This window comes from Ostrinia nubilalis, chromosome 8, assembly GCF_963855985.1.
Source record: "Ostrinia nubilalis chromosome 8, ilOstNubi1.1, whole genome shotgun sequence".
Classification (NCBI taxonomy): Eukaryota; Metazoa; Arthropoda; class Insecta; order Lepidoptera; family Crambidae; genus Ostrinia; species Ostrinia nubilalis.
In genome coordinates, this window is record NC_087095.1 from 11,787,901 (window position 1) to 11,803,236 (window position 15,336).

Sequence of the window (15,336 nt, forward strand, 5' to 3'; positions counted from 1 at the left end):
CAAGGAAGCCGTACATTATTCATGGCCACTAATGAGCTGCACTGTTGTTCTTTCCCTTTGTGCGTCGTATTTTAATACTATCACATGAAAGCCATGACAAAAACAGATTTCAAACTAAATAAAAAAATCTGAACAAAAGGACTAAAGAGTCGTTGAATATAAATAACAGAAACTCGGAACTGTAATAAGTAAGTGTCTATTTTAGTTAGTTTGGAATAGCAATACTATATTTTACAAATATGTACCTATGTACTCAGATGTGTTTAGAGAAATTATCTCGTTGGCAATTTACGAAAATCCAAGACAATTTATATGTTGACATGTAATTAACTTTAACTTTGATTTATTTCTAGACCCCTTCAGAATTCGATAGCTCATCGCTCTCATTAAATCTTAACAACACGGACTTGTCTCAAACGCCTACAAATTTAATTACTGAATCAGCAGTAACCTATAAAATGATTTGTTCACCCGAAGCTTAAATTCTAAGAGGGATTACACACTAGATATTTATAACGCTTAAAAATTAAGTATAAAGGACACCGTCGTCACTCTTTTACCGGAGTATATCATTCTAAAAACGAAAAATAAGTGAATAATCTACCAAAACCTCGCTGTTTATCATTATGCCGATCGAAGGACTTTTCTATAGGGGAAACACACTCTAACACCTGCTACCAAAGTTTCCTCGAAGGTTCGTGTAAAAACGTCGAAAATATCCCTTTTTCGTGGCAACAAAAGTTCAGCAAGCTTAGGAACAATTAATTTTGACTGGGGTAGGCGCTAACGAATGCCGATCATCTATTTCAGACTCTACGTGACCAGAAGGGCTTTAGTAGGTAGTTTAGTTTTCTGTTAAAAGTGAGCATCACTCACAAATGCCCGGCGGTCGTTAGGTCGTATAATTTAGGCTTTCCTTCATCGGTTACTACGTAGTTAGTAAAATAGTTTGTCCGGAGTTATAGCGTACTAGACGCGTACGCAGCATTGTACGTTTTGTTGACGAAGCAGTAGCGTTGCGTACGGGACGTTGACGAGTATGCACGCGTACCTACAAACACTCTACAACATCACCGTGGACAGTGAAGCTTCGTTCGTTTCAGCCAAATAACGTCCACTGTTGGACAAAGGCCCCCCAAGGCTTTCCATAATGAACGGTCCTGCGCTGCCCGCATCTTATTGTTTGCTAATATCTTAGCATCCGCTAAAATTTAAAATGCACGAAAAAGAACCATGACATTTGCGTTATAAAGTTCGATCTGTAAACATCTTTATGTTCTTGACAATAAAAAGCGGTCAGGGCGATAGGGATTAACAAAGTCAACAATTAAAATAGATTTTGACTATTGGAGTTTCGTGACTCGCGGAAGGCCCAGGAATTTCTGCTGAGGCACGTCAGTCTTAACAAGGGACAAGCAATCTGATTTCCTGTTAATTAGCCTAATAAAAATTACGACGTGAATTATTTTTTAATCTACAAATACCTGAATGTCATGTAACTTGAGATATTGATTGATATTTTATACCTATTACAAATAAAAAAAAATACTTCCTGGAAGTTTAAATAACTTATTTATTTTTGTATATATGTTCGTCGCCTTTTTAAAAATTTACCTAAGTTACTGGTACACGGTTCAGCTGTTTAAGCCCAAAACTGAACAGTTGAAGTAAGTAATTTTGATGAATTTTCAACCGACTTCAAAAAAGGAGGAGGTTCTCAATTCGACCCGTATGTTTTTTTTTTTATGTTTGTTACGCGATAACTCCGCCAATTATGAACCGATTTGAAGAAATCTTTTTTCGGCGTATAGGTAATACCTCAAGGGTGGTCCCATTTAAATTTAATAATAGAAAAAACAACCCCCAAGGGTGGAAAATTGGGGATGAACTTTTTTATACGCAATATCTCCGCCGATTATAAATCAATTTGAACGATTATTTTTTTGCTGAATACCTAGGTATTATCAAAAGGGTGGTTTCATGCGAATTTGAAGAAAATAATTCACCCCCAAGGGTGGAAAATTGGGGATGAACTTTTTTATACGCAATATCTCCGCCGATTATGAACCAATTTGAACGATTATTTTTTTGTTGAATAGGTATTATCAAAAGGGTGGTTTCATGCGAATTTGAAGAAAATATTTCACCCCCAAGGGTAGAACTTTTTTAATTTTTAGTTTTTTTTTTGTGTTCACGCATTTGAAGTCGGTTTTATTTTTTTTAAAAGTTAATTATGGTATAAAATCTAAATTGCACCTCCAAATCAAAAAAACATTCTATCTTTTCACGCCAAAAATGCGCCCCATTGTCTAAAAGGGGATAAAAAAATTATGAGAAACCCATAATTTATTACTTTCGGGATATTAATATTCATATTTTGTGCCCTCTTGAATAAAAACGTAAGAATATCAAAAGATTTTTAACGATAAGTTTTGGGACCTACTCCAGGTATAAATAGGTATACTTGACATTTAGAAACCGGGGTATTTGACGTGTATCAATGGGGTATTTTCGGCACCCTGAGTAATTTAGTTTACCTGATTAAATATTAGTTCTAAACATTGATTTACAAACCAGTTGACACAATTAATTTCAGACAATGTACATACATACACAGAGCTGTTGGCAAGTATTGGTTTATGACCCTAAGCAAGGTTCGAATATAAATAGATCAATATTTATTTATAAATGATACGAATGTAACACTTCACAAAGTAAAGTTCAACATTTCTTACCAAAGTAGAAATGAAATATACATAAAATTAAATGTCACAAAACAAAAAAGACTTAATTTTTGTTATAAGTACTCGTATTAATAGTACTTTTTCCGAGTCTTAATATCTACAGCGTTATTAATATTAGTAACTAGCGGCCGCCCGCGACTTTGAACGCGTGGATCCCGTTTTATCCTCTTAGGGGTGGAGTTTCGTAAAATCCGTTCTTAGTGAGCACCTACGTTCTAAAAGGAAACCCCATGCAAACTTGAGACTCCTAGCACTTGTACTTGTTTTTTACTTAATTCATTTTTACAGCTTCTTGAAAAATATTGTCTAGAAACGACTGACGCATATTTTGTGATAATAACAGCCTTATTTCATATTAAAATTTCTTCTCGTTTAATATTATGCCTGTTACGAACGGCTCATCTGTACACCTGTCTGCAAGACTCCCCCTGACCCGAAGCCAGCACATTATGAACCACCACGTCACGTCACAAAGTTAAATGAACTTTTAACTCTTTTGGTAGCCCACCTTAAGGCCGGTCGTATCAATCTCTCCCGCTTTCTCTCTCTTTTCTTGATATTCATATTCTATCATTGTTGAGAGAGAGGGAGAGATGTTACGAACGGCCTCTTTTGATAGCGTTTATGGTTTATATTTTTATATTTTTTCTATATGTCACTTGTCATCTTTCTGTCTCTTCTTTACCCTGTAATCCTGTATCTTCCTTTATTCCTCTTTTTTATTATATCGCTTTCCCTTCCTTGAGCCTGGGTATCATTTTTATCCCTTTTCTATCCCAATTCCTAACATTTTGTTTGCCAATTCCTCGGCAAAGCAAGCTGAAAAAGCTTCATGTGGTCCTTGGGGAGGACGGCCTACTGAGACTCTCAGGGCGTGTGGGAGCAATTACCGGCGTGCCAGATGCAATGAATTTTCCTATTATCTTGGATGGAACTCATCAAGCCGTGCGACTACTAATTGAGCACGAGCACCGTCGACTGGCCCAACTCAAAGAATGTTCTTGCTTGGCTACGAAGTGACGCGCGGTCATATCTTCCTTTTGTTGCGCACCGCCTGGCAGATATTTTGGAGCTTTCCACCATTGATGAGTGGCGTTGGGTTCCAACTGTGTTGAATGTCGCTGACGATGCCACCCGTCCTAACTCAAATACTCCCCTTCCTAACAGTAGATGGATTGAAGGTCCAGAGTTCTTGAAAGCCCCGTCTAGTGACTGGCCTGTTGAAATTTCTACCAGTGGGCACTTTAACACTGACGAGCTAAAACCAAGCGCTAGAATTAACCTCATTAACGTAGGTCATATTTCAACCACATCCATTATTCCATCTGTCATACCTTTGTGTGCGGATCCGTTCCGCTTCAGCCAATGGCTGCGTTTGCTCCGCTCTACAGCGCGCGCGCATTTGTACATCAGGAGCTTGAAAGGTAGAGCTAGTGTGTGCGCCTCAACCTCCCACGCTCCTGGCTCTGTTAGCTCTACTAAACTTATGCCGCTGTCTGCCGATGATATGTACATCGCCCGGTCTTTCTCCAGGCCCAAGTGGACTCCTTTCAAGAAGAAATGGCTGCTATACGCCAAGGTTTGCCAATTCCTCGGCAAAGCAAGCTGCAAAAGCTTCATGTGGTCCTTGGGGAGGACGGCCTACTGAGACTCTCAGGGCGTGTGGGAGTAATTACCGGCGTGCCAGATGCAATGAATTTTCCTATTATCTTGGATGGAACTCATCAAGCCGTGCGACTACTAATTGAGCACGAGCACCGTCGACTAGCCCATGGCAATAATGAAACCGTCGTGAACGAGCTACGCCAGGAGTTTTTCATCTTAAACCTTAGAAGCACCGTCAGATCTGTGGGGCACAGGTGTCAATTTTGCCGTATCAGGAAAGCAACCGCTGTGATTCCTCCTATGGGAAATCTACCTGCTTCCCGTCTAACCCACCATTGTCGTCCTTTCACGTGTGTTGGACTAGATTACTTCGGCCCCGTCCAGGTGACGATTGGCAGGCGGCACGAAAAACGGTATGTCGCCTTGTTTACGTGCCTGACGACCCGGGCAGTTCATTTGGAAGTTGTGCACGATCTGTCAACTGACGCCGCGATAATGGCTTTACGTCGGTTTGTAGCCCGTCGAGGCACGCCTAAGGAGATCTGGTCGGATAATGGAACTAGCTTTGTTGGAGCGACGAAATTCCTTCGCGAGCTCTATGGTCCAAAATTGAACGACTTCACTGTCAACAACGGAATAGAATGGCGTTTCATACCGCCTTCGGCGCCTTCAATGGGCGGAGCTTGGGAGCGCTTAGTGCGTTCCGTTAAAACGGCCCTTAAAGTGATCCTCAAGGACAGAGCCCCTAAAGAACCGATATTCACCACCCTTCTCGTTGAGGCGGAGGCAATCGTGAATTCAAGACCACTAACGCACGTTCCGGTTGGACAAGAAGGTGACGAAGCTCTCACACCATTTCATTTTCTGATCGGGACTTCCTCAACGGGAAACCATCATGTCGGCGCCGTCCCTCAAGACTTGTATGGTAGAACCGCTTGGAGGAAGACTGTGAGACTGGCGGATCTCTTTTGGCAGAGGTGGCTGAAAGAATACCTTCCAACCCTCGTTCCTCGGCGCAGCGGCAGCGAGGTTGAAGGAACCCCTCTCAGTGTGGGTGACCTCGTCCTTATTGTTGACGGGAATTTGCCGCGGGGAACTTGGCCCAGAGGTCGAGTAAAGAAACTGTTTCCGGGTGGAGATAACGTTGTTAGAGTGGCCGAGGTCTCCACAGCGGGAGGGGTGTTACGAAGACCGTTAAGAAAACTTGTTCGGTTGCCTGTCTGAAGGCCGTTGTATATACATACTGTGTATATCCCATTTTAAAAGGCCGGTCGTATCAATCTCTCCCGCTCTCACTCTTGTCCTTTGATACTCGTATTATATCATTGTTGAGAGAGAGGGAGAGATGTTACGAACGGCCTCCTTTTAATAGTCTGTTTTTATAATTTTATTTTTTGTCTATGATTGTCTTCTTGTCATCTGTCTCTTCTTTACCCTGTAATCCTGTATCTTCCTTTATTCCTCTTTTTTATTATATCGCTTTCCCTTCCTTGAGCCTGGGTATCATTTTTATCCCTTTTCTATCCCAATTCCTAACATTTTTAGGAATTGGGATAGAAAAGGGATAAAGGAAGATACAGGATTACAGGGTAAAGAAGAGACAGAAAGATGACAAGTGACATATAGAAAAAATATAAAAATATAAACCATAAACGCTATCAAAAGAGGCCGTTCGTAACATCATGACCACTGACTCTTCAAGGGAGTGGTACCTTCCCCATTTCGGAGTCGTGAACCCTAATAAGCCCGGTAAGTTACGGGTTGTCCATGATGCTGCTGCCTGTGTCCAGGGAACTAGTCTTAATTCCCTTTTATTGAGTGGTCCTGATCTATTGTCGTCGCTCATTGATATAATTTACCGGTTTCGAGAAGATGAGGTTGCCATGACAGCTGATATCAGGGAGATGTTTCCTCAAATTAAGATTAGATCCCAGGACAGGGATGCACAGCGTTTCTTGTGGCGTGATTCTCCCAATTTGCCGATCTCAATATTTCGCATGTATTCTATGATCTTCGGCGCTGCATCCAGCCCGTTTACAGCACTTTATATTAAAAACAAAAATGCAGAGGAGAATCGAAATTCATTCCCTGAAGCCGCTCATGCTATCGTCCACGACACTTATATGGACGATTATATAGGTAGTGTAGACCAAGTTGAAAAAGCGGCTCACTTAGCAAAAGATATCGTGGATGTACAAAAGCGAGCTCATTTTGAAGTTCGTGGTTGGGTATCGAATAAACCTGAGGCTCTCGCTCTTGTGCCTTCCGAACTTAAGCTTGTAAATAATACTTCTGTAGATATTAGTAATCATCAGCAAAGCGTGCGTACACTTGGCCTTATTTGGTACCCCATATCTGATCAGCTCGGTTTTAATACCGCTGCTTTAAAACCTTTCGCTTTGCCATCTAAGATCACTAAACGCAACGCGCTTTCCGTACTAATGCGTGTATTTGACCCACTTGGTATGCTTGCTCCAATCACTATTAGAGGTCGCATCATTTTCCAAGTATTGTGGCGTAGGAAAGTAGAATGGGACGAAGCTCTGCCTCAGGATTTGCTTTCTCAGTGGATGGCTTGGCTTTCATTAATGTCATCGGCTGTTGAGCTTCGTATTCCTCGTTGGCATTCCAGGGTAGCTAACTTGCTAGAGCGCGAATTGCATGTATTTTGTGATGCCAGTGAGCATGCTTATGTTGCGGTAGCTTATTGGCGCCTACTTTTTGCTGATAATCAAATTCAGCTCTCATTCATATGTAGCAAATCAAAAGTTTCACCGTTAGCCCCTACAACGATTTCTCGCTTAGAATTACAAGCTGCTATGGTTGCTGCTCGCTTAGCTTCATCAATATGTGAAGCTCACAAGTACAAGCCAGTGCGCAGGTTTTTTTGGACGGACTCAAAGAATGTTCTTGCTTGGCTACGAAGTGACGCGCGGTCATATCTTCCTTTTGTTGCGCACCGCCTGGCAGATATTTTGGAGCTTTCCACCATTGATGAGTGGCGTTGGGTTCCAACTGTGTTGAATGTCGCTGACGATGCCACCCGTCCTAACTCAAATACTCCCCTTCCTAACAGTAGATGGATTGAAGGTCCAGAGTTCTTGAAAGCCCCGTCTAGTGACTGGCCTGTTGAAATTTCTACCAGTGGGCACTTTAACACTGACGAGCTAAAACCAAGCGCTAGAATTAACCTCATTAACGTAGGTCATATTTCAACCACATCCATTATTCCATCTGTCATACCTTTGTGTGCGGATCCGTTCCGCTTCAGCCAATGGCTGCGTTTGCTCCGCTCTACAGCGCGCGCGCATTTGTACATCAGGAGCTTGAAAGGTAGAGCTAGTGTGTGCGCCTCAACCTCCCACGCTCCTGGCTCTGTTAGCTCTACTAAACTTATGCCGCTGTCTGCCGATGATATGTACATCGCCCGGTCTCACATCTTTCTCCAGGCCCAAGTGGACTCCTTTCAAGAAGAAATGGCTGCTATACGCCAAGGTTTGCCAATTCCTCGGCAAAGCAAGCTGAAAAAGCTTCATGTGGTCCTTGGGGAGGACGGCCTACTGAGACTCTCAGGGCGTGTGGGAGCAATTACCGGCGTGCCAGATGCAATGAATTTTCCTATTATCTTGGATGGAACTCATCAAGCCGTGCGACTACTAATTGAGCACGAGCACCGTCGACTGGCCCATGGCAATAATGAAACCGTCGTGAACGAGCTACGCCAGGAGTTTTTCATCTTAAACCTTAGAAGCACCGTCAGATCTGTGGGGCACAGGTGTCAATTTTGCCGTATCAGGAAAGCAACCGCTGTGATTCCTCCTATGGGAAATCTACCTGCTTCCCGTCTAACCCACCATTGTCGTCCTTTCACGTGTGTTGGACTAGATTACTTCGGCCCCGTCCAGGTGACGATTGGCAGGCGGCACGAAAAACGGTATGTCGCCTTGTTTACGTGCCTGACGACCCGGGCAGTTCATTTGGAAGTTGTGCACGATCTGTCAACTGACGCCGCGATAATGGCTTTACGTCGGTTTGTAGCCCGTCGAGGCACGCCTAAGGAGATCTGGTCGGATAATGGAACTAGCTTTGTTGGAGCGACGAAATTCCTTCGCGAGCTCTACGGTCCAAAATTGAACGACTTCACTGTGAACAACGGAATAGAATGGCGTTTCATACCGCCTTCGGCGCCCTCAATGGGCGGAGCTTGGGAGCGCTTAGTGCGTTCCGTTAAAACGGCCCTTAAAGTGATCCTCAAGGACAGAGCCCCTAAAGAACCGATATTCACCACCCTTCTCGTTGAGGCGGAGGCAATCGTGAATTCAAGGCCACTAACGCACGTTTCGGTTGGACAAGAAGGTAACGAAGCTCTCACACCATTTCATTTTCTGATCGGGACTTCCTCAACGGGAAACCATCATGTTGGCGCCGTCCCTCAAGACTTGTATGGTAGAACCGCTTGGAGGAAGACTGTGAGACTGGCGGATCTCTTTTGGCAGAGGTGGCTGAAAGAATACCTTCCAACCCTCGTTCCTCGGCGCAGCGGCAGCGAGGTTGAAGGAACCCCTCTCAGTGTGGGTGACCTCGTCCTTATTGTTGACGGGAATTTGCCGCGGGGAACTTGGCCCAGAGGTCGAGTAAAGAAACTGTTTCCGGGTGGAGATAACGTTGTTAGAGTGGCCGAGGTCTCCACAGCGGGAGGGGTGTTACGAAGACCGTTAAGAAAACTTGTTCGGTTGCCTGTCTGAAGGCCGTTGTATATACATTATGTACATCCCATTTTAAGGCCGGTCGTATCAATCTCTCCCGCTCTCACTCCTTTCCTTTGATACTCGTATTCTATCATTGTTGAGAGAGAGGGAGAGATGTTACGAACGGCCTCCTTTTAAGTCTATGTTTTTATAATTTTATTTTTTTCTATGGTTTGTCTTCTTGTCATCTGTCGCTGTCTCTTCTTTACCCTGTAATCCTGTATCTTCCTTTATTCCTCTTTTTTATTATATCGCTTTCCCTTCCTTGAGCCTGGGTATCATTTTTATCCCTTTTCTATCCCAATTCCTAACAATGCCTATAGAGGAAAATGTATCTAAAAATAGACCGATGAAAAGTTTATCGTTCCTATTTACATGTCAACGGCTCATGTCGTGAGTAGGTAGGAACAATATTATGCTTTCGTCCCTTACAATGACACCGTAAGCACTTGTCAATAAAGTTAACTGTTTGTTATCCGTCTTTTTCATGTTTCAATAGATCCGTCAGGATGTAGCGTTATAACGGTGTGTATAGAGAAGGTTCACGGTACATGTAACGGATCATGCGACATTTTCTGTGCGTGTAGGACGCAATGGTTAGGATCAGAATGTGTTTCAATATGGTGCGCAAACTTTTATAATTCTTGCAACTCACGAAGACGAGTAAGCTTTACTTACGAGTATGTGTGTACGTGTACATGCACATAACGATAGTGTAATGTCTGTCAAAACTTTTGAAAAACGAACAGTAGTGAGCCACCACACATGTAAAGCTCACTCGCCTTCGTCAATTGCAACAACTATTACAAGCCTGGAGACTAAGTAGTTAATGAACTCATAAAAATTCATAAAACTCATTTATTTTTGCAAATAGGCTTTTAAAAAGCACTTTTACACGTCCCAATATTAACCCTACCACTGCTTCGGGACAATAAATGGGCCAGTGCTGAGAAGAAGCAGCGCAAGAAACTCAGTCACGATTAGTAACTACCTTTGAATCTATAAGTAGATACCATTCATGGACTGCAGATAGAGAATTAATAAAGATCATCATAGGATGAAGTGAACTAACAAGCTTAAGCTACCAAGAAGAGACGTGGGTGGAGGATAAAATGAGAACATAAGTAGGTAACTACAACTAACACTGATCGATTTTATTCTGCACAAAGAATGAAGTTCTAACCACTGAAATTGAAAACCAGGATCCAACAGCTTAGATTATGAAGTTTACGTAGTCTTGGAGATTACTTAGGAAAGTCTCGATTTTCAATATAAAAAATAGAAGAGTTTGAAGTAAAGTCAATAGAGTAGCGAATAATAAATCCACTGTATTTTACCACACTGTGTAGGAATTGTTTGTGCCTACGTCAAACGCACCGCCGCGTGGGCGCAACGTGCGCGACGGGCGACGAGTAAAACGAATAGTTTCTATTTACATCATGCCTTAATATCACACTAATATTATTGAAAAATTACATTGAACTGTATTTAACATTAATCCTATAGACACCACTTCTTCAAAGCGTCCGCAAATTCAAACTAGTGAAATGCAAGAAATCGCTTTAATTACGTAGAGCTAATAGTGATAGACATGGGAGTAATTAATTATCATTATAATCCCAATCCGTGACACAGTAAGAATTTCACATGATTCTCTAATAAATGTTGTGAAATTAAATACTGAAATACATTATTCACTTTTTTTTTAATTTAAATTATTTAAATGAGTTTGTTGATAATAACTAGCTTATAGGCCCATGATCGCCACTGCGCCCGATCCGAGTACAACTGCTAGCAACTTTACGTATACAAGGCAAGTTTTTCTGTTTCACAAATAATCCTTTAGAAAAAAGAGAAAAAATACTATAAGTGCAATTGACCGCCAATCCTAAGTGAATCAACTTCGTTGTCTCTAGCAACATGTTATAAACTCAAATTCCACAGGAATAGAAAATGAATCGTCGAAGGAAAGGCCTGAGGCTGTTTGTGACAGCATCGCAGTCAATACTATTGAGACCGCAGATCCATCACGCTCCGCAATAGCTAGAGAAACAATTGAAGAGACAACTCATGAAAAAGCAGCAGCCATTCACAACAATTGCGAATGCAATAGCGTCAGTGCGCTGTGACATTGGAGTAATTGGTATAGAAAACACATACGTGCGAGACTGGCGACGCGAACTTAGATTGTTACTGGATATGACTTGACTGACTGAAAGTCGAGAAACTACTTAATAGAGACCACTAACAGTACCTACTAACTGAATTTAATAATGTAGGTAGGTATTTATTATTATATGTGATAGAAATCATAAAACGAACTCATGAATTTAGGACTGCGTTTTATTTCGCCTGCTTTAAAAAAGTTTTAGTACCTAGGTATATTTCAAAATATTTTACTATGCGAGTCTTTGTGAATTTGTGATCATTGCCAGCTTAACTAGGTATGTCGTTTCTAGACTTCTATGACGTGCACACCCGGTGCAACCACAAGCTTTCTATCTGCGGGACACGGCCCTCGTTATCGCCGCAGCAAGCGCTCTGATAATATTAGGCCAGCAACGGAATCTCTATTTTGGCGAATATTGGCATGAACAGCGAAAGATTGACCTGAAAATACATATTTTCTTAGATCATTAGCTCCCTAGAGATTTACTTTACTCGAATTAAAACAGATGCTTTAACACTAAATACGAGTACCTTACGGATGTATATGGTTGGAGTCTGCTAAGTTATCCTACTTGAATTATAAAAGTGTGACGAATTGTTTTGTTTTAAAACTCATACTTGTGTGCTATGTTTAAGTGATACGCCCCCGTTTCATATCTGTTTCCTTCTATGATCTGAGGGTGTTTCGTTCAAAAAATATTTCAATTTTATTACGTGACACGCTGCACAGTTTCTGGCCCAAGATTAAGACGGTCTGATACATTTTACGTTTTTTAATTAACGCGCGACATTTTGGAGATAACGCAATAAATTAGAAGAACAACTTCCAAAACAAGTAACAATAAAAAATAAGATAAACTCCTTGAAAAATGTCGGCCTGGAGTAATTCCGTTTGCTAACTTTGTAAATAATTTGAAGTGTCTCAGAATTTATCATAACTTGACAGAACAAGTATCATTCCGAGTATTATTAATAGTTTATTTAAATCTTTAGTATGCTGCAACACGAACATTGCAATGAATTTCATTTATGAGTACTTATTGTGCCATTACGAAATTGTCTGTCCACTGAACCGAATTGGTATACTTAGGCTGGGTTGCACCATCTTACTTTGACAGTAACAAACGTCAAAAACCTGTCAAACTCCATACGAAAATCGCCGGTTTTCGTTATAGTCACGGTCAAAGTTTGGTAGTGCAACTCAGCCTTAGTGTTATGCTGTTAGTAAGTATAGATTTGTTCTTCTTGTATACTTAATGGTAATCAAACTTTTGAGGTAGGGTAGTTTTTATTTCGGTTTTTGAAAGGGTTTCGATTTTCAAAATTCATTCATGACGATGTCAATTGTTTTCATATAAAAATGTAATTCTGATAAGAGAAGAGTGCATAATCGGGTGCATCCCAGGCGTCGCGTCACCGGCGTTAAACAGCTTTAGTGCCTCGTCCACTCGGCCCGGACGCATAATTCGTCTATAAAACAGTTTTTACTGCCGGACAACCAACCCTTCTGACGGCAAGTTTACAAACGACACGCGTACTGTTAAATTTTATTCTGCCAGACTAATCTGACGGTGCAAGGTCGTTGGCTTAACATTGGATTTGAAAATCATCAAAAACACGTTCAGCAAGTGGTCTTTCAAGTTACGTCACATTTCGCTGAGTAACTATAATATGTTTATAGAAACACAGGTAGCTACACAGAAAGTTCTACGTTAATTCTTAAAATAGTAAAAACACCAAGATATGCATTTAGCATATCGTTACGAAAATTCAATAGGCTCCATTTAATTTGCGTCAAGGGACAGTCGCTGAGATGACAGGTTTGATATCAAATTACATTTTCCGGCAAGAATTTAATTTCGCTTCTGGCTGTAGGTCACTTTCAATGTCTCAAACGAAAATGTCAAAAATGTGCGATTTCCAAAGCTGATATTAATTATTATCTGTATGTTTTAATAATTCTCAAAAAATCATGGCCTACTTGCATCGAATTAATAAAAATTGTTCCTGAAATAGTAAAAGCTGTAAGAAAAGTGTTTCTTATTTAATTTACAGTAAAAAGGAAGCAGGTAATAGACCAACTTAAACAAGTTTTAATACATAAGTAAGTATCCGCAATCTTGCTACGAGCCGTAGTACGCGTTTAATGTCAATTGCTACGGGCTACGGCGTAGCTGTGTAGCGCCATAGACTTTGTTCGGAGCAAAGCGCGGCGCTCAAATAGAGGTTCATTTTGTAAATGAGACCTGAGCGCCTGAGGCCGAGTCCCCAACGATCGAGGGCCAACTCGGATGCTCCACTACATTTGCTGAACTGGTTTTAAGTAAATATCAAAATAATCTTTCAACTTCAAACATCCTTCGTCTTCTTTAATATAAAAATAAAGTCGACATTTGTAAAGTATAGCTTGGTATTGTTCAGAAACGTGAGTGAGAGCTACTTACATATTATATACCTTAATTTTAATGTCACAGGCGTTCAGGGTCGAACTTTAAATTACTCTATGCTTCATACTCAACCGATCCAGTCTGTGGTAAGTCATAAGGCCTCATTTACAATCCACACGATATAGAACTACAAGAGGGTAGGATAGAGCCCTTGCAAGTCAGAACTAAAACTGCAGAGATCCGTTAGAGCACTGTTTGTTCGTAGGAGCGCTGTAATCCGAGGCCGCCGGAAGCCGCAAACGTTTGGAACTCATTGATGGACGTTTTAATCTGATTTGAGCGAGCGCGATACCGAGTCACTCGACGGAGTGCAATTCGATGATCGATAGAAAGTTCTTAATCCATGCACAAGTTTGCACTTGCCCCACATGTAATCTATCAATGACTTGCAGTCTCTTAGCTTAATTATTTGCACAACTATTAATATTGTCACTCAGATTTTGAAAAATTATTGAAAAAACTCTTGCCTTTGATAGCTCATACGATTCATCATTGGTTTTTCATTGTGACAAATGACTTCCTAACTTGACTGCCTAGATAAATGTTCCTTACACAACGCGTCTTTCGTCTGGACAGCTAACCTAGAGCTTTGTGATAAATTCGAGTTACTCCATCAATTTAGTTTTTCAGAAAATTCCCTGTGACAGTTGAACAATCAGTATTCTTAAGGATTCCATTTGCTTCTTGCATGTTAAATAAACTCCATTTCACAAAAGACAGTAGTCTTAAGTCAAATGTTTTTTTTGTTTTTGTAAAACAAATAGAAATAAGGCACTTGTACATCATTTGCTTTGTAAATATTTATAGGCTTATATTTTCATAGCCAACATTTTTAATACCGAATTTTTAATACTGTCTACTGTACAACACCCGTATTCACAAACATTATTATGAGGTCTCACAGTACGATGTATCATTAGAAAACCATCATATCTCTCAATGACCCTATCACCCCGGCAATGCGCCGCGAAACTCGCTCCACAATAAACGCGGCCGCAACTTCAAATGCGCTTGAGTAAGTAAGTAGTTGTTCCGGACTCCACCGCGCATTCCATATCAGCTGTTGTTAAGATGATCACTGATATTACCACAAGGGGTGAATGCAGTGAATACTAAGGCATCAAAACGCATTTAGAAGTATTAAGTAGACACTTAGTGAAAACGAATACAATGAGTTTAAGTAAGATAACAAGAGAAGGAAGAGAAGCGTGGCTTTAGTCAATATGAATGATACATTATTAATTATTATTCGTGTATTTTTCTGAATTCATAATATCCACCTCTAAAGAGATCAGTCAAACTGGTGTAGGTTGTGAGTTTTGGATTTGTTAATCAAACACTTTGATCCTCTTTTTAAACCACAATCTCTGTGCCATTTCACTGAATCAATTAATACGTGCACATCAATATCTACCAATGCCTAAAATATTTGTTAGCTCACCGATAGGGTTTAGACATGAATCAATATGTACCAAGTTGGGAAGCCGCGAAAATTGCGTGACCGGTGTTTTCAAAATAACCTGTAATACGAAACGTGACGAGCATCATGACTTTCTCAGATTTGATTTTTAAATGGCTTTTGACTTTTGAATAGGCAATTACTATTAAATACTTTAATCTTTA

At 40.8% G+C, this 15,336-nt stretch overlaps 3 protein-coding genes across 3 annotated transcripts in view; 2 read left to right on the forward strand and 1 right to left on the reverse strand.

The window, feature by feature from the left end:
- LOC135073958 (short neuropeptide F) overlaps window positions 1-15,336 on the reverse strand; it is a 69,949-nt gene that overhangs the window by 45,892 nt on the left and 8,721 nt on the right. The gene's annotated exons all lie outside the window — the stretch shown is intronic.
- On the forward strand, window positions 4,305-5,573 carry LOC135074233 (uncharacterized). Its single transcript, XM_063968528.1, has one exon. It carries the CDS (start codon window positions 4,305-4,307, stop codon window positions 5,571-5,573), a length of 1,269 nt encoding a protein of 422 aa, XP_063824598.1.
- Window positions 7,169-11,226, forward strand: LOC135074234 (uncharacterized). Its single transcript, XM_063968529.1, has 2 exons — window positions 7,169-8,705; window positions 11,042-11,226. Exons 1-2 carry the CDS (start codon window positions 7,169-7,171, stop codon window positions 11,224-11,226), a joined length of 1,722 nt encoding a protein of 573 aa, XP_063824599.1.

Bases quoted from the DNA above. Each gene is read 5' to 3' on its own strand.
- LOC135074233 (XM_063968528.1), top strand. From the start codon at position 4,305: ATGGCTGCTATACGCCAAGGTTTGCCAATTCCTCGGCAAAGCAAGCTG.
- LOC135074234 (XM_063968529.1), top strand. From the start codon at position 7,169: ATGGTTGCTGCTCGCTTAGCTTCATCAATATGTGAAGCTCACAAGTAC. The intron at 8,706-11,041 runs GTAACGAAGCTC...CAAATTCCACAG, and splicing joins CGTTTCGGTTGGACAAGAAG to GAATAGAAAATGAATCGTCG.